Source organism: Lissotriton helveticus, chromosome 3_2, assembly GCF_964261635.1.
Source record: "Lissotriton helveticus chromosome 3_2, aLisHel1.1, whole genome shotgun sequence".
NCBI lineage: Eukaryota > Metazoa > Chordata > Amphibia > Caudata > Salamandridae > Lissotriton > Lissotriton helveticus.
Genome location: NC_136062.1, coordinates 497,414,877 through 497,432,444, shown reverse-complemented (window position 1 = coordinate 497,432,444; position 17,568 = coordinate 497,414,877). Strand labels below are relative to the sequence as shown.

The 17,568-nt window shown below is 53.9% G+C and overlaps 1 protein-coding gene across 1 annotated transcript in view; it reads left to right on the top strand.

Annotated features, from left to right (window-relative positions):
• RAPSN (receptor associated protein of the synapse) overlaps positions 1 to 14,193 on the top strand; it is a 123,200-nt gene extending 109,007 nt beyond the window's left edge. Inside the window, exons 7-8 of the mRNA XM_078684708.1 lie at positions 12,657 to 12,856; positions 13,333 to 14,193. Coding sequence (XP_078540834.1) covers positions 12,657 to 12,856; positions 13,333 to 13,405 — 273 coding nt within the window. The 3' untranslated portion in view covers positions 13,406 to 14,193. The remainder of the gene's footprint in view (positions 1 to 12,656; positions 12,857 to 13,332) is intronic.
• The last annotated feature ends 3,375 nt before the right edge of the window (positions 14,194 to 17,568 follow it).

The window sequence follows — 17,568 nt, the reverse complement described above, 5'->3', positions numbered from 1 at the left end:
ACTATTATAAAGAAAAAGTTTAATCTGTCATGATGAACCCCGTTTTTTCTGGGTGGGACCACATCTTATATCGTATACAATCGCATGGGAAGGGATGTTTTGGGAGACTCTTTGCTGGAACCTATAGCAGCAGAGATGGGAACCAATGGCGCGTACATATTCAGGCTTCTGCTCAGTCAAGTGAATGATTCTATTGACTGTCTCATCCAGAAGCAGGTCTCGCAGTGTACGGCGTCTTTAACCCCTTCGGTACTGATGATGGCTCCCAACTGTCATGAGTCACGGTGGGCGTGTGCTGATGACAGCCGGAAGCCGTCATGACCACGCCCGCGATTGGAATGTCCAGCACCGGTGCGGAATTCCAGCCTTGGCCAAGGTGTTATAAGCAAGGAGACAAAATGGTGAGGAACGCAATAGGCAGCTGCCTTTTTGGGACGAGTACTTAAAGGGAAGCGTGTGCGGAGGGCAGGGCCGGGCTTCAGCGTGGGTAGCTCTGGAAACAAGCATTGGCGGCCGCGAACTTAAAAAAAAAAACCCACGAGTGGTGACATGTGTGGTGTGCACGCGCATCACCGCAAGTGCTACCTTGCCGGCGATCAGCTTGCTATAACGTGCATGCGTGCGCACGCTCTTGTGCATGTTCTAGCAAGCTGATCGCCAGTGAAGTAGCATTTCTCAGACCCCCAAAATGTCTCGGCCGAGACCTAAAAAGGTGGGGGGGTACTGCAACAGAAACCCACTTTCTCACACAGTGTAAATTGTTTTGCAAGGCAAAATATATGCTTTACAGTAATAAAATACATTTGTAGACAGTAAAACTTTACAATAGCAATAGATAGACTTTTGTATGCAATAGGTTTGTAAAGGCAATGCAATGCTATGGGAGGAAAACAGTGTTAAGCATTAGCAGGTAAGTACTTTTTTTTTTTTTGTAAAACAATTTTTATTGCAGAAGTAACGTAAGGTAACCATCATGTACAGCAGAGTGGTCTCCGTATCGCAGTCAAAGTTCTCATATTCAAATGTCTTGCACACAGCCTTATAACCCACATCCCGGAGGCTGGGTGGCGTAACATCTTATCGTAAATTGTTGTGAACTCCGTGCGTAGGCGAACACATCGATATACTTCTCTCTGCTTTTAATTTTATAAAACTTCCCATCCCCTCAGACAATGAGGTTGTATGTACTCACTCTGCTGATTGAAGTAGTGTAACTAAATGATGTCCCCCCTCCCCATCCCCCTGGTGTCTGGGCCAACTTGTTTTTGTATTATCGTAAATGCATTGTGGTATGTGGTGCTAGGATCATGGTATCAATTATACGGTGTGTGTGTCCGGTAGTAGAGTGGGGTCTAACACCTCCTCCCTCGGGGACTCCACATTCCCTATGTCCTCCACTTCGTCCCTCGTATCCGTGCTATCTCTTAGCCCCTGGACTAGGATCTCCCATGCTAGCGCCGCTTCCTGAGCCTTCTCATCTGCTCTGCGCCTGGCCAACTGGTACCTAAGTGTGCTCTCCGCTGCCGCCCATTTCAATAACTCGCTCAACCACTTTCTATGCGCCGGTGCTGTCTTAGATTTCCAACTCCTGGTAAGCTCTCTCTTTGCGATAAGGAGCCCCATGTCTATAAATTTACTCGTTAGTTTGGTTTTGCGTGTGTGTGTAAACCAATGCAGTAGGACAACCGCGCTATCGTAGTTCAGGACCCTATCTGTAACCTCATTCAGGGTGTCCCCCACTCCCATCCAGTACTCTTGTAGTTGCGGACAGTCTTAATCATGTGTATTAAGTCAGCTCCTGCTAGCGTGCATCTGGGGCACGCCGCATCCACTGCCCCAAAGTATTGTGCTATTTTATTCGGAGTGAGGTAGGCCCTATGAAGGATGTAAAGTTGTATTAATTGGAATCGGGCGTTCCTAGTGCATTTCTTGGCTCTCTGAAGCAATTGGGACCATGTTGTGTCAGGGATTTCTTTTTGCAGATCAGCCTCCCATTGTGCTTTAAGGCGCGTTAACGGTGTTATATTACCCAAGGTCATTCTGGAGTAGAGACATGTGACCGCTTTGACTGCTCCCGCCGTCACCATCGTGTATTGGCATGCCAGCGATGTTTCAGGTTCAAGCAGTCCCTCTCCCCAATGTGCCTGGAGAGCCCTCACTACCGCCGCATGTAGTAAATAGTCCCCTCTTGGGATATCATATTGCTCCTGTAGAGTCTGAAATGCCGTCAGCACTCCGTCAGTATACAGGTCTCCCACCACCTGCAGTCCCGCCTCTTCCCACACTTGGAGGTTCGACCAATCCCCTCCATGCGGAAGCGCCGTTATCATTCCTAACGGTATCTCTGGTGCATATGGGTGACCAGGACCGGCACGCTTCTGCATGCGGTTCCAACAAAGCCGCAGCGTCCTCTCTTCTTGGGTCAACCCCCTGAGTATCAGTTTCTGTTGAAGGGCTATATACGCCAGTACATGGCGGGGCGTGCCCGCATCTCTCTCCTGATCAGGCCCCCGGTACGCTCTTGCCACCTCCTGCGTGAAGAATTGCAGTTGCGCGGCCAGGAAGTAGAGCTCGAAGTCTGGGACCGCCAGGCCGCCCTGATCCTTCGGGCGCATGAGAGTCGCCAGTGCGATTCGCCGCCTACCTTCCCCCCATAAGAAGGATATTATGCTAGACTTCAGGCGCTTGAACACTTCTCCCGGTATCCACACCGGGAGGGTCCTGAAGAAGTACAGTAAACGTGGCAGGGCTATCATTTTAAGAAGGGACATTCGTCCCGTCATGGATAGGGGGAGGGTAGCCCAGAAGGACATGTTGCCCTTCAGTGCCCGAATACAACGTCCGATATTCCCGTCCAACAAATTGGCGGGATCGTGGTAAATGTAAACCCCAAGGTAATGTAGACAATCTGGTTCCCATCGCATGTTTATGGCGGCTGTCGGGCATATCTCCGATTTCCGGAGCGGAAAGAGGCAAGACTTCGCCCAATTCACCTTCAAGCCCGAGGGTACCCCGAATCTCATCAGTAGACCTCCGCACTCTCAACCGCTTCCTCAGCATTGTCTAAGAACAACAGCAGATCGTCCGCGTACAGCGAGATATGGTGGAGGGTCCCTCTTGACTCAAGTCCCTGGTACGCGTCGCCACTTCTGGCCATCACTGCCAATGGCTCCATCGCCAGCGCAAACAACAAAGGGGAAAGTGCACATCCCTGCCTCGTACCCCTGTGTACATCGTAGCGATCCGATATTAAGGCGCCCACTTTCACCCTCGCGCCGGCCATGGCATAGAGCACTTTGGTCCATTTTATGTAATCATCCCCTAGTCCAAACCTCTGCATCACTGCAAAAAGGTATTCCCATTCGAGGCTATCGAACGCCTTTTCAATGTCGACTGATAACACCATAGGGGCTCTTGCGGATTGCGGAGGGTCCGCAATCAATCTAAGCAACCGTCGAATGTTGTGGGAGGTGTTTCTGGTAGGGATGAAGCCCGATTGGTCCCCATGAATCAGTTCCCTCATATGGGTCATCAGTCTCGTGGCTAGGATCGTGCTTAATATTTTGTAATCTGTCGTCAGCATGGACAACGGCCTGTATGAAGTTGGATCTGTGCTATCCCTGCGTGGTTTTAATAGTGGGATCATAATCACCTCGCGCATCGAGTGGGGCAGCTCGCCATTCTCTTTGGCTTCGTTATATACCGTACGAAGCCTGGGGGCTAGTAAATCCACGTATTTTGCGTAGAATTCAATAGGTATCCCATCCATCCCCGGTGTTTTATTACGCGCCATCCTCTTTATGGCCCCCCTGATGTCCGCGAGGTCGATCGGGCCTCCGATGGTCTTAACATGTTCCGGGTCTAAGCGAGGTAGCTGAATCTCTGCCAGCAAAGCCTCTGACGCTCCAGGTCGAGACTCCAAGCCCCTTCGGTACAACTGGCCGTAATAAGCCTCGAAGCACCGCACTATGTCCGATTGGGTATTGTACACCTCCCCGCTCGAACCCTTTATGGATAATATCGGGGTCGTACCCCTATTGGGGTTGGCCAGCCAGGCCAGGAGTGTCCCCGTCTTATCACCCTCTGCAAGAGCCCTAGACAAGTAGGCTTTGTAATCAAAGCTGCGTAGGCGTTCCACCTCAACAGCAACCGCCTCACGCGCCGCGCATACCCTATCCTGCAATTCGGGACGATTGGGTCTCAATTTCTCTGCGTCCCGCAACATCCGTTCAGCCTTGTCTACATCCTCCACCAGCGTCCGTCGTGCACCTGCAAATTTCCCTATGCAATGCCCCCTTACTACCACCTTGAATGCGTTCCATTCAGCGGCCCTGGAGGAGGTAGACTCCTCATTCTCTGCGAAGTATTGGGTGATTCTTAATTCTAAGTCTGCACTGAACGGTGGGTCGTCCAACGTGTCTGGCCAGAGTCGCCATGTCGGGATCGGTGCAGTCACGTTCATCCAGGCCAGCGTGAGTAGCAGGGGGTTATGATCCGATATAGTGCGCGTTAAATATTCTGTGCGGGCAACCATCGGCAATACTTGCTGGGAGGATAGGAAGGTGTCTATACGGACATGAAGGTCGTGCATGCTGGAGTAGAATGAATAGTCCCTCTCTACAGGGTGCTGTATGCGCCACACATCAGTGAGGTCCCACTGCTCTTGCCAGTTCGATCTGTGTTTCGCCAGTCTATGTACTGGGGAGGCGTGCATTGGTGGGTGTGATCTATCTAGGGTGGTGTCCCCAACTGAATTGAAGTCTCCTCCCATCAATAGAGGGCCAGCGAAATAGGCTGCTAAGTGCTAGGATAGTTTAGTGAAGAATGCCGCTTGTTCAGTGTTTGGTGCGTAGATACTGCAGAGTGCTATGTCCCGGCCCCGTAGTAGTCCCTCAATAGCCACAAACCGCCCCTCTGGGTCAATAGTGTGCTTAGTGACTTGGAGGGGGACACCGGCCCGAACCCAGATTAGTGTTCCCCTGGCAAATGCTGAGTATGTGGTGTAATACAAGTGGCCCCTCCACCTCCGTTGCAGCGCGGCCCCCTCTTTTTTAGTTAGGTGAGTTTCCTGCAGGAAGGCGATGTGAACCCCCCTACGGACCAGGTAAGAATGTATTTTGTGGCGTTTAGTCATTGAGTTCAGCCCCCGCACATTCCAGGACACACATTTTAACGATCCCACACTACCCATTATCTCGATGTTGTCGGCTAAGAGCCCTGACCAACAGTGGCCAGACACCAGTAACGACCCCCCACGCATCCAACCCCAACCACATTGTCCCCCTCACATTCCGCCCTCTGTCCCCTCCCCGTGTTGCCTCCCCCCTCCCAACCCCCACCCCCGTCTTGAGATACCCCAACCTCTCTAGACATCCTCCCCCCTAGAACAGGACCTAACTACAAACGAGTTACCCCCGTCCAAACAAGTGAGCAAAGTGCTCTCAAACGTACTACTCCGCAGTCAGTACTGCGGTGGCCTTATGGGCCTCTGGGCGCGCGAACTAGCTACTTGTATGGAGCGCTCCCCCCTTCTTCCCCCCCCTCCGCCCCACAATATGCATCCAGACTCACGATTGTCCAGTCTCACGACCGCCTGCTCCAGTAGTCGGCTACACCATCCCAGCCGGGCCGTCACTGCCAGGCCCCCCAATGACCGCAGTCTAGCTACCAAAAACTTCCTCCGCTGTTTGTGGCGTCACCGTCGGGCCTCTTGTGCTGTCCACTTCCGACAGTTCGGATTCCGACCCTGTTTTCCTGCTCTCTGCCATCGAATCACCCCCCAGTTGCGGCGACACCACGCCCGACACCTCCTTCACAGCTTGCAGTGCTGCCCTCCGCTCCTCTTCCGTCTGCGATTCCGTCGGTTTTTTCCGGTGTTGGCCACGTTTCCGAAGCCGCTTAGATCTTCGCACCGAGCTCTGTTGGAACTCCTCCGCAGCTCTGAAGCGGTCCCCATCCGTTCCAGCTTTGTAAGCGTCCCACCAGGCCCAAGCATCTGCTGGTGAAGTAAAGAACAATGCCTTCCCGTCCAATGATATTCGGAGCCTCGCTGGGAACAAGAGCGAATATTGCAGTCCCTCCGCTCGTAGTTCTTTCTTAATGGACAGAAATGAAGCTCGTTGTCTTTGAGTTTCGAAGGTGTAGTCCGGGAACAACGTGACTTTACTATTGTCAACCTGAAATGGGCCTGCCTCCCTTGCACGCTGCAGCAGCCAGTCTCTGTCCTTATAGTGGAGCAATTTAATCACTACTGGTCGTGGGGGGAGCCCCGGTTTCGGTGGCCTGGCAGGCACACGATGTGCTCGCTCCAACGTGAAGAAAGGGGACAGTCCCTCCGGTGCCACTACTGTCCGCAGCCAGTTGTCCACGTAACCCATCAAGTCTGTCCCCTCCTTTTTCTCCGGCAGGCCCACCAGGCGCACGTTGTTGCGCCGGCTTCGGTTTTCCGCATCTTCCGCCCTTCGCTCTAGTATCTGGATGCGGTCCAGGGCGTCCGTAAGTTTACCCTCCAAGGCTTTGTGACCCGGCACCATGTCTTTCAGGGTGATTTCCGCTTCCTTGACCCTGTCGGCCAGCTTCCCATGGTCGGCTCTCAGGAGTCCTAAGCCCGTCGCCACCTGGGCTATATCCTGCTGCAGAGCGTCTTTTGTGGCTGTAATAGCTCCCAAGATTTTGTCCTGCATCATTTGCAACTCTGATTGGGGCTGTTGCAGGGCGTCCGGAGCTTCCGTGGCCTGCCCCCCCTCTCCTTTTGGGCCTTTCGTCTTCCCCATGTCACTCTTGGGTGAACAGCCGGTCCGGCTTGGGTAGGGCGCAGCAGACAGTCCACTCGACAGGATACCAGGCCGCCCCTGCCTGTCAGTTCCGTCTTCCGCCGGATAGTTGCAGCCTGTGTGCCACGCGGTCGGGTATCAGTTACCTGCTGTGGTTGCCGCCGTGCTTCAAGGACCCTCCGTCGCTGCTCCCTCGTGTGGTCCAGTCAGCAACGCGGTGGGGGGAGTCCGTGGCTGCCCCACTCCTCCACGCTACTGCACTCCAGAGCCGTACCCCTGCGCGCCTCGTCCTGCCGTGGGCCACTGCGCTATTAGCCAGTTCACTGGGCTGCCGGTCCCGCACTCTAGGTCACTTGTCGAGACGGCCACCACTGCTTGCCATCGGGTCGTGGTCCCAAAGGTGGCGCAGCCAACCCCCACTACTCTTCTTCACCCACTCCGCATACCGGGTCGGCCCAAGGCCGTCAGCCAATCGCCGCTTCTCCCCTGCCGGGGGGTCTCACTGCTCCGACTGGGCGCCGAGGTCCTGAGGGTGGCGGCGCACCCGATCACCAGCCCAACTCTCCACCGGAGCGCCGCTCCGTCAACCCGCGCAGTGCCAAGGGCCCCCACGGGCGGGCGCAGGGTCCGGGTGACCAATTCAGTTGCCCCTGGGGAGCAGGGCCTCAGGGTCCGGCCGCAGGATCAGGGGTCCCCCATCTAGGCCAGAAGTGCCCGGAGGATGCCTGCTGAATCTCGCCCGGCCTCCATGCGACCAGATGGCCGGGCACCGGTCAAGTCCCTCTCTCTGCCCTCCGCCGCCGCACTCACCCCTCCAGGGCCCCCAGTCGGCCGTTCACCGCAGTCGTCCCCGCACTGCCGCAGGGCCGCAGCGACGCTCCGCCTACAGCGCGGGCTTCGTGGGGCTCCGTCCGCCCGCGTCAAAGGGGTCCCAGGCCCACAAGCCGGGGCCTCGATTTACGGGCTTCCCAGGTCCCTCGTCCTCACCGGGCACCGCCTCTCCGCGCTCGCTCCTTCACTGACCGCCGTCGCCGGGGAGCTTTCCGGTGGGGGCTCTCCGACTCGCAATCCTCACGGCCTCAGTTAGCTGGTCCCCAGGCCCCCGAGAGCGATGTTCCAGTGCTCTCCGCCTCCTCACGTCGCCATCTTGTCCGCCGTCCTCCCGGGACCCGCACAGCTCACAGCACCGGCTGGGGCTGGTCTGCACGCCCACCACTCGCCCTGGTCAGGCGCTGACAGTAGGTGCGGAATCGACCCGAGTTTCACGGTGTTTCCGCCAAGGATTCCGGATTTATGAAGGATAATGGGGCCGAGGGCCGGGAGCCTCACTAGGCTTCGTCCACTCTCATCGGCCACTAGCCACGCCCCCCAGCAGGTAAGTACTTGACTGACAATCCCGTTCTTCGGGGGTTTTGACCAACAGTGGTCAAGGTTCAGTTTCAGGTAGGTACTGCACCTCCAGCGGCACTGGGGCGGCCAGGTGCAGAGGTCACAGGGCCAAATGTACATCAATGGAGTCTGGGGGCACCTCGAAGAGGCACGGTTTGCAGTTAAGTACCCATGGTTTCAGGGCCTCAGCCCCAGGGGTTAAGATCAGCACAGGGCATGACACAAGGCAGCACCAAAGCTACACCACAAGCGGAATAGGGACAGCCGGCTGCAGGGTGCAAAATCAGAGTTGGGCGCCCAATGCGTTTCAATGAGGAATCTCGGTCGCGCAAAGAGGCTGCAGGCTCGGACCAGGAGGCTGGATGAAGGTGACCACCATCTGGGCAGGTAAGTTGGAGGGCGTTAGGAGGTTGAGGCACAATCAGTTGAGCTCCTCAAGGCCAACGGGCTGAGGATGCTGGGGTTTCTTTTCCTGTCGGACAGTCTTGGTCAGAGCCGGCTGCGTTCAGGGGGATCCTTCGTGTAGTGGCTGCAGGCAACTTCGTGGGGTCCAGGAGAGGTCGGTCACCGGTGAAGTCGAGATCAAGATCACTGGGGAGACTTCACAGGACAGGTGAGCCACTCGAACTCGGGCCGTGGGCATCAAGTGCAGAGTGGTAAGCGGTTGCAGATCCGCCTGGATCCGGGATCCTCGGTGCAGCTTCTCTTTGGACACGGCCACTGTCCGCAGGATATCTGGGCTTGGCTGAAGAGTGGGAGTCTTCTTGGGGTTCTTGGAAGTCACTGACCGTGGCACCAGCTTTGCCTTTTTCGCAGGGTCTTTGAGCAGGAGACAGGCTGGTAGGGCTGGGCCAAATCAGTAGTCGTCTTCCTGGCTCGGCGTCTTCTTCATCCTTTTTCTTCTTGGGCCACAGGAATCTGAGAACCAAGGTTCTGGGGTGCCCCTAAATACTGAATTTAAGGGTGTTACAGGTAAAGTCAGACGGTACCCAATGCATTACTTGCCTTTAGGGTGACTACACCCTTGGGTAGGGGGCATCCCCCTAACCTGAATGGGTCGAATCGTTCCATTCAAGGAGGATTATTGAAGTAGGGGGTCACCTCGGTCCAGGGCACCTTAGGCAGAGAGGAGGCACACCTCTCCTGACTACGAATTTCCCAGCCGACCTTGCTGCCAAAAGTGGGACTTGGTCAGGGAGGGCGGGAGTCTGCACTAGCGGGAGAGGCCCCGGTCAGCAACAAAGAACGGGAAGCCTTTGAGGCTCACCGTCCTGAATGCTGTTCCTGTTCGGGAATAGGTGAGAAGCCCTCCACCCAAGCAGGATTTGTCCCTGACCCACGAGAGCACAAGGGCTCCCACCGCAGGGGGCCAGACACATCTGTGTGGGGCAGCTGGTGCAGACCGGTCAGCTGGACACACGGGAGTTGGTTGTTTTTCAGGGGGCATCTCTAAGAGGCCCTCTGAGTGCATTTTATAATAAATCCCACACTGGCATCAGTGCGAGTTTATGGTGCTGAGGAGTTTGATACCAAAACCCTTAGCTGTCAGTAAAGCCATCATTGAGCTGTGGAGTCGTAATAACAAACTCCCAGCCCATGTACTCCATATGGCTCCACTGCACTTACAATCTCTGTGAATGGCACAGACCCTGTAGGGGCCTTTGCTCCTGCAGCTGTGCCCTCGCCTGCGATAAAGTGTACCCAGCCTTTGGGCTATGAAGCTTGCTGGAGGGGTTACTTACCTATGCCATAGGTAGTAGTTGGTGGGCATGTGTGCCATGTTGACTCTGAAGTTTTATCTGCACCAAACACGCAGCCTGCATATGTTAGGTGAGGGGCCTATGACGGTGGCACAATACATGCGGCAGCCCTGAGAGACCCTCTCTGATGACATGGCCCTTGGTACCACTGGTACCTTTTACAAGGGGCTTACATGCTTTTTATTTTATTTTTTATATTTATTTGTGTTTTATAGAGCGCAGACTTGACCCGTTAGGGTATCAGAGCGCTTTACAGGGTTAACAAGTTGTATTAAGGCATTCAATATAACCTTAGGGGGGGGGGGTGGACCATTTGGGATTAAAGCAAGTATCAACAATTTACAAGTCCGATATAAACTTAGGGAGAGGGGTGGAACATTTGGGATAAAGCAAGTACAAATAATTTACAAGAACGAAGATCCGAGTGCAATGCAAGCGTTAGGAGAGGAATTTGCTCATTAGGAAGGTTTCGGCTTCCTTCTTAAAAGGTGCCAGAGAAGGAATTCTTCTAATGGCGGGTGGGAATCAGTTCCAAATTCTTGCTGCAGCCCCAGAGAACGCACGGTTATAGGTTTTTTTTCTTTCGAAAGTGCAGAGGCTGGAGTAAGAGGTCTTTGGAGGACCGGGAGTTTCTGGCACCTCTGGATCCCATGATTTTCTGAGCGAGAATTGCAGGGCATTTAGTGTATAGAGCCTTGTGGGGGATACATGCCAGTTTAAGATGGATTCTGGCTTCAAGAGGGAACTAGTTCAGAGCTTTGAGATGTGGTGAGATGTGGTCGGATTTTGTAGAACCTGGTAGGAGTCTGGCTGCAACAATGAGGTAGGCTTTTAAAGGGGCCAAGGAGATCGTAGGAGGGCCAGAGAGGGTAGAGCATCCATATTCGATTCTGGAGATAACTAGTGCCTGCACTGCTATTTTGAGGTCCGGAGTGTCAAGGAAAGGTTTCAGTTTTCTTAGATAGCTTAGGTGAAACCTGGCAGTTTTGGCCATTGAGTTGATGTGGTCACGCATATTCAGGCTGCTGTCCAGGGTTATTCCAAGAGATTTGTCCACTATGGTCAGCGGGCAGTTTAGGGCTATGGTCGACTTAGACCATTCCCGAATGTCTGGGGTGGTTTTGGGTGGGGCGATTAGCAGGAATTCTGTTTTCTGTGCATTTAGTTTGAGCTGGTTGGATGTGAGCCATTGGACAGTCGACTTCAAGGCCTCATTCAGGGAGAAAATCTCCTCTAGAGTTGAGATTTTAAATTTAGATCTGGGTGTCATCGGCATATTAGGAGATATTGGCAGTGCGTAGTACTTCTGCTAGCAGTTCAAGGTAAAGATTGAAGAGGGTAAGGGCAGGGTTGATCCTTGAGGGACTCTGACCATAATCTGAGAGGGAACGGAGAGGTTACCGTTGATTAAGAATCTCTGGGAGCGGTTCTGGAGGAAGGATCTAAACCATTAGAGCAGGGAGCCATCTACTCCCGTCCTGAGTTGGAGGCGTTCAAGAAGTTTCTCGTGGTTGACCATATCGAAGGCCGAGGATAGGTCTAAGAGGATTAGGAGACAGGTTTTGCCTTGGCCAAGGGCTTGGAGAGCATCATTCACAATACGGAGAATGGTGGTTTCAGTGCTGTGCCCAGGCCTGAACCCTGATTGGAATTTGTCTAAGAGGTTGAAGTTGGTGATGTGTTGGCTCAGTTGGAGTTGTACACATTTCTCCAAAACTTTAGCTAGGAGTGGGATATAGGATATAGGTCTAAGAGGCAGGATCGAGCATAGGGTTTTTTAAGATGGGGATGACTTGACCGGCTTTTAGGGAGTCAGGAATCGACCCCTGCAGAAGGGAGGCATTAATTATTGCAGTCCAAATAGGAATGATACATTGGGAGGTAGCGGCCAAACAGTTGGAGGGGAGTGAGTCATTAAAGTGGTTGTTTGGGTTTAGGGGGGATAGAATTTCCGAAAAAGAATATGGTCCTAATAAACTTTAAAATTGGTCCAGTGCGCCTGGTTTTTGGGTGATGACTGTGGGGGGGGGGCAGCGCAGGGAGATGTGGCAGGTCCGGGCGGGAGTGTGTGTTTGGGATTGGGTAGTAGATCTGAGTTCGTTTCCTAGGGCAGTAATTTTGTCAGAGGAGAAGGAGGAGAATTCCTCGCATGTTATTAGCGATGTAGGGTTTTCTTTGGAGTCTTTACCCAGCTTGTTGGATTGTTGGATTGGTGTTTGACCATTTCAAAGAGCTTGCGAGGTCTGTTCTTGGGAGTTTTCCAGTTCGGATCTGAAGAATTCTTTTTTTGAATTGAGGATGTTCCTATTATAGGCATTTCTGGTCTGACTGAGAAGTTTTAAATGGGCAGCAGAGGTGAGCCAGAGGTGTGCCAATAGTGGAAACAAAGTTACAGATTTGGGAAAGAACACAGGCACTGGGAACCTGATTGGCAGGGACCCAGTGCACACTCAGTCAAAGTGCATCAGATATCAGGCAAAAAGTGTTGGGGGGGGGGGGGTTAACCATGCAAAAAGGGGCACTTCCCTATACCAAGTATTCATCTCTGTCTGCCCCTACTGTGTCTCTTTGGTCCTTCTTTCCTTTCTTTAGGCCTCCTCTTGAGCATGCTCTTTCCCTTCCTTCATGTTCAGGATGTTTTGTTCTCTTGAGTGTCCCTTCCGTTCCATCTGTGTGGTCCCCTCGAACCCTCCTTGTTGCCTGATCTTCTCTCCTGCTCTTGTCATCTCCTCAGCTCTCGATGCTGAAGGTTCACTGCCTGAGTGAGACCATCTACCGTGCCAAGGAGCAGCAGCGGGAGCTCCGGACGCACGTTGTGCGCTTCCACGAGTGTGTGGAGGAGATGGAGCTGTACTGTGGCATGTGCGGAGAGTCCATCGGGGAGAAGAACAGCCAGCTGCAGGCCCTGCCCTGCTCACACATCTTCCACCTCAAGTAAGGAGCTGCGTCTGCCTCAGTGACATATCTCCCAACCTCAATTTAACGTTTAGTTCTTTTTGACGTCTGCCTCAAAAGAAGTAACCTCCCTCCAACACACTATACACCTCCTTTGCTGCCCCCATAGATCTTAACTTGACTTCATGGCGTGCTCTTCCCACCCAAACCTCCTCCTCCAAATAAAAGCATGCACCCTCCTGATCTCCCCTTACTGCCCTGTTACACCTTCCCAGGTGTACTCTGACTGTTTGCCTTCCATACTGCTCACTCTTTCTTTCGGACATTATGGCTCTGTTCGGCTGTTGACCTCCATTGTTGCGCACCGCACTGTCACCGAGTGCGACTCACACGCACTCACTGTTCATGCGGGCACCAACTCTCAGTAGCATCCTCCTGTGTACAGAGGCTGTGATCTGTGCCACTTTGTTTTCTGGGAAAATGCACTTTAACATCCTGGACCTTTCTTCCCACAGGTGCCTTCAGACCAACGGGACCCGGGGCTGCCCAAACTGTCGTCGCTCTTCCATAAAGCCGGGCTTCGTGTGAGTCAGATGTTGAGCCCACGACCACCTTGGAACAACCAGTTTCTGATGAGGACTGATTTTTTCAGGGGCCATTGCAAAGTAGCCCCTGCCTCGGGACACACAAACACAGCGACTTGGACAGACGCCTCTGGTGTAAGCGAGTTTGTGAACATCCAGGCTGGCGCCCACGCGACGAGGCCACGTTTCAGATTTCGCTGGAGGGCCTCGTTATTCGTTACCGAAGCACATGGAGTCGCTCTATAACGCATCTCACAGGACTATCCTCTCCGGAGGTCTTTTCATTCTGCCACAGGCGTGTCTCAGTGTCTGGGCGTGGCAACTCCTCCCACAGGGGCCGCGCGGCAGAAGAACGCGTGATCTCAGGAGAATTTCTCTGGACGCTGATGCGTGCTGTGCGGACACGTGCATCCTTGCAGCTCGGCTGCCCTCTCGCTATGGAGTCAGCACATTCCCATGGTGCACTGCAAGCTAGCAGCACGTGCTCAGCATCGTCCAATGGGTGGGATCCCTCCGTGCGAGCACACACACAATGCAGCCTAGGAGTTCTCCATTTGTACAGATTTATTACTCTTGCATAAACTTTTATGAAAACCCTTCCCTGTAGTGTTATGTGTTAGTCAGCGAGCTCCTCCGCGAGCAATGGATCGAAACCTCTACAGCACTGATTCCGCAAGGGGGGCTTCCGCAAGGGGGGCACAGCCCTAGTAACCAGCAGCACACAAGCAGTCTAGTGGGGGTGACAGCTGCTGAGGGAGGGCAGTCATATAAACGATATCCACACTGTCCTTTCGTAGAGACAGCCAAGGGCAGGTGACGAGTTACAACAATCAGCGGTTGGAGCCAATTATCACTTCTTGTCCATGGCATGGACATCAATTCATCGAAAGGCCAGGGACAGCGGAAGTGACATCACATGCCATTTGACTTTTACGTTCACTCACACATAGATGCTTTCACATACATACGATCTCTCTCGCAAAAACACACTCTCACCTGCTCGCATGCACCCAACATACATTTAGAAGCCTTTTTTACTTCCTTTTTTATTACATTAATTAGGATTAATGTATTCTTATTCACTATTAGTGTAATAACTTTTTTTTACAGAAAACATGGAGATTGGAGCCCCAACCAATGTCCATAAGGACGAGCTGTCCCATGTTCCTGGCACTGAGTATATATACCTCTGAGGGCAGGGGTCGCAAATGCAGCGCCAGGGGTCGCAAGGGGCAAGCAAGAGATCACAGCGGCGACCCCTGGTGACCACTAAATGACGTCCATGGCCCCTGAGTAGGTAGTTCTTGAATGCAGGGGCAGCACTTACACCGGCCTCTGTGCGGTTGAAGACTGGGGGTGGGGCTCTGGATTAGGGGAAGTGGGCCGGGACAGCAGCACAAGTTTGCTGTTTTTATTGAAAAACAGAACTAGAAAAGAAAAATACACACCTTCCCTGCAGTAGATCTTTCATAGATTCACATGTCTGGATCTTTCCCCGCTGTCGAGTTGGGAGTCCCACTCATGGTAGCTGTAGGAGTACCAAGGAATTGCATTAGAAACAGTTTACAACCACACCACTTTAGTAGCAGAGTTACCTCCTTATAAAAGACCCAAACTCCAACCAATGAGGAGAGAGTGCACAGCTGCACTCTTTCTAGAAGCCTCCACCTAGAGCAAGCAGATCCACTGGGGGCTGAAGACCTCCAGGAGGCGTCACACATGACTGGGTGCCCTCAGCAGGACAGGAAGTGACCTCACACGAGTGAGCTACATCCGGGTCTGACAGCTAAAATCTTAAAGCAACAAGGTCACCTAGCATTTACTGTTCCAAAATGGTCAATTCAATTGCAAAAATGAACTGCAGGATTGTGAAATAGAAGAGTGGGGAGGGGCAGGGCAACAAAGGAACTGGGGGAGGGGGTAAAACAACAGAAGAGTGGGGAGGGGCAGGGCAACAAAGGAACTGGGGGAGGGGGAAAAACAACAGAAGAGTGGGGAGGGGCAGGGCAACAGAGGAACTGGGGGAGGGGGTAAAACAACAGAAGAGGGGGAGGGGCAGGACAACAGAGGAACTGGGGGAGGGGGTAAAACAACAGAAGAGGGGGAGGGGCAGGACAACAGAGGAACTGGGGGAGGGGTAAAACAACAGAAGAGGGAGAGGGGCAGGACAACAGAGGAACTGGGGGAGGGGGTAAAACAACAGAAGAGGGAGAGGGGCAGGACAACAGAGGAACTGGGGGAGGGGGTAAAACAACAGAAGAGGGGGAGGGGCAGGGCAACAAAGGAACTGGGGGAGGGGTAAAACAACAGAAGAGTGGGGAGGGGCAGGGCAACAGAGGAACTGGGGGAGGGGGTAAAACAACAGAAGAGGGGGAGGGGCAGGACAACAGAGGAACTGGGGGAGGGGGTAAAACAACAGAAGAGTGGGGAGGGGCAGGACAACAGAGGAACTGGGGGAGGGGGTAAAACAACAGAAGAGTGGGGAGGGGCAGGGCAACAGAGGAACTGGGGGAGGGGGTAAAACAACAGAAGAGTGGGGAGGGGCAGGGCAACAGAGGAACTGGGGGAGGGGGTAAAACAACAGAAGAGTGGGGAGGGGCAGGACAGCAGAGGAACTGGGGGAGGGGGTAAAACAACAGAAGAGGGGGAGGGGCAGGACAACAGAGGAACTGGGGGAGGGGGTAAAACAACAGAAGAGGGGGAGGGGCAGGACAACAGAGGAACTGGGGGAGGGGGTAAAACAACAGAAGAGTGGGGAGGGGCAGGACAACAGAGCAACTGGGGGAGGGGGTAAAACAACAGAAGAGGGGGAGGGGCAGGACAACAGAGGAACTGGGGAAGGGGGTAAAACAACAGAAGAGTGGGGAGGGGCAGGGCAACAGAGGAACTGGGGGAGGGGGTAAAACAACAGAAGAGTGGGAGGGGCAGGACAACAGAGGAACTGGGGGAGGGGGTAAAACAACAGAAGAGGGGGAGGGGCAGGACAACAGAGGAACTGGGGAGGGGGTAAAACAACAGAAGAGGGGGAGGGGCAGGACAACAGAGGAACTGGGGGAGGGGGTAAAACAACAGAAGAGTGGGAGGGGCAGGACAACAGAGGAACTGGGGGAGGGGGTAAAACAACAGAAGAGGGGGAGGGGCAGGACAACAGAGGAACTGGGGAGGGGGTAAAACAACAGAAGAGGGGGAGGGGCAGGACAACAGAGCAACTGGGGGAGGGGGTAAAACAACAGAAGAGGGGGAGGGGCAGGACAACAGAGGAACTGGGGGAGGGGGTAAAACAACAGAAGAGTGGGGAGGGGCAGGACAACAGAGGAACTGGGGGAGGGGGTGAAACAACAGAAGAGGGGGAGGGGCAGGACAACAGAGGAACTGGGGGAGGGGGTAAAACAACAGAAGAGGGGGAGGGGCAGGACAACAGAGGAACTGGGGAGGGGGTAAAACAACAGAAGAGGGGGAGGGGCAGGACAACAGAGGAACTGGGGGAGGGGGTAAAACAACAGAAGAGGGGGAGGGGCAGGACAACAGAGGAACTGGGGGAGGTGGTAAAACAACAGAAGAGTGGGAAGGGGCAAGACAACAGAGGAACTGGGGGAGGGGGTAAAACAACAGAAGAGTGGGGAGGGGCAGGACAACAGAGGAACTGGGGGAGGGGGTAAAACAACAGAAGAGTGGGGAGGGGCAGGGCAACAGAGGAACTGGGGGAGGGGGTAAAAAAACAGAAGAGTGGGGAGGGGCAGGGCAACAGAGGAACTGGGGGAGGGGGTAAAACAACAGAAGAGTGGGGAGGGGCAGGACAACAGGGGAACTGGGGGAGGGGGTAAAACAACAGAAGAGTGGGGAGGGGCAGGGCAACAGAGGAACTGGGGGAGGGGGTAAAACAACAGAAGAGTGGGGAGGGGCAGGACAACAGAGGAACTGGGGAAGAGGGTAAAACAACAGAAGAGTGGGGAGGGGCAGGGCAACAGAGGAACTCTGTGAGGGGGCAAAACAACAGAGGAGTGGGGAGGGGCAGGGCAACAGAGGAACTCTGTGAGGGGGCAAAACAACAGAGGAGTGGGGAGGGGCAGGGCAACAGAGGGGCAAAACAACAGAAGAGTGGGGAGGAGGCAGGGTAACAAAGGAACTGGGAGAGGGGCAAAACAATAGAAGAGTGGGGAGGGGCAG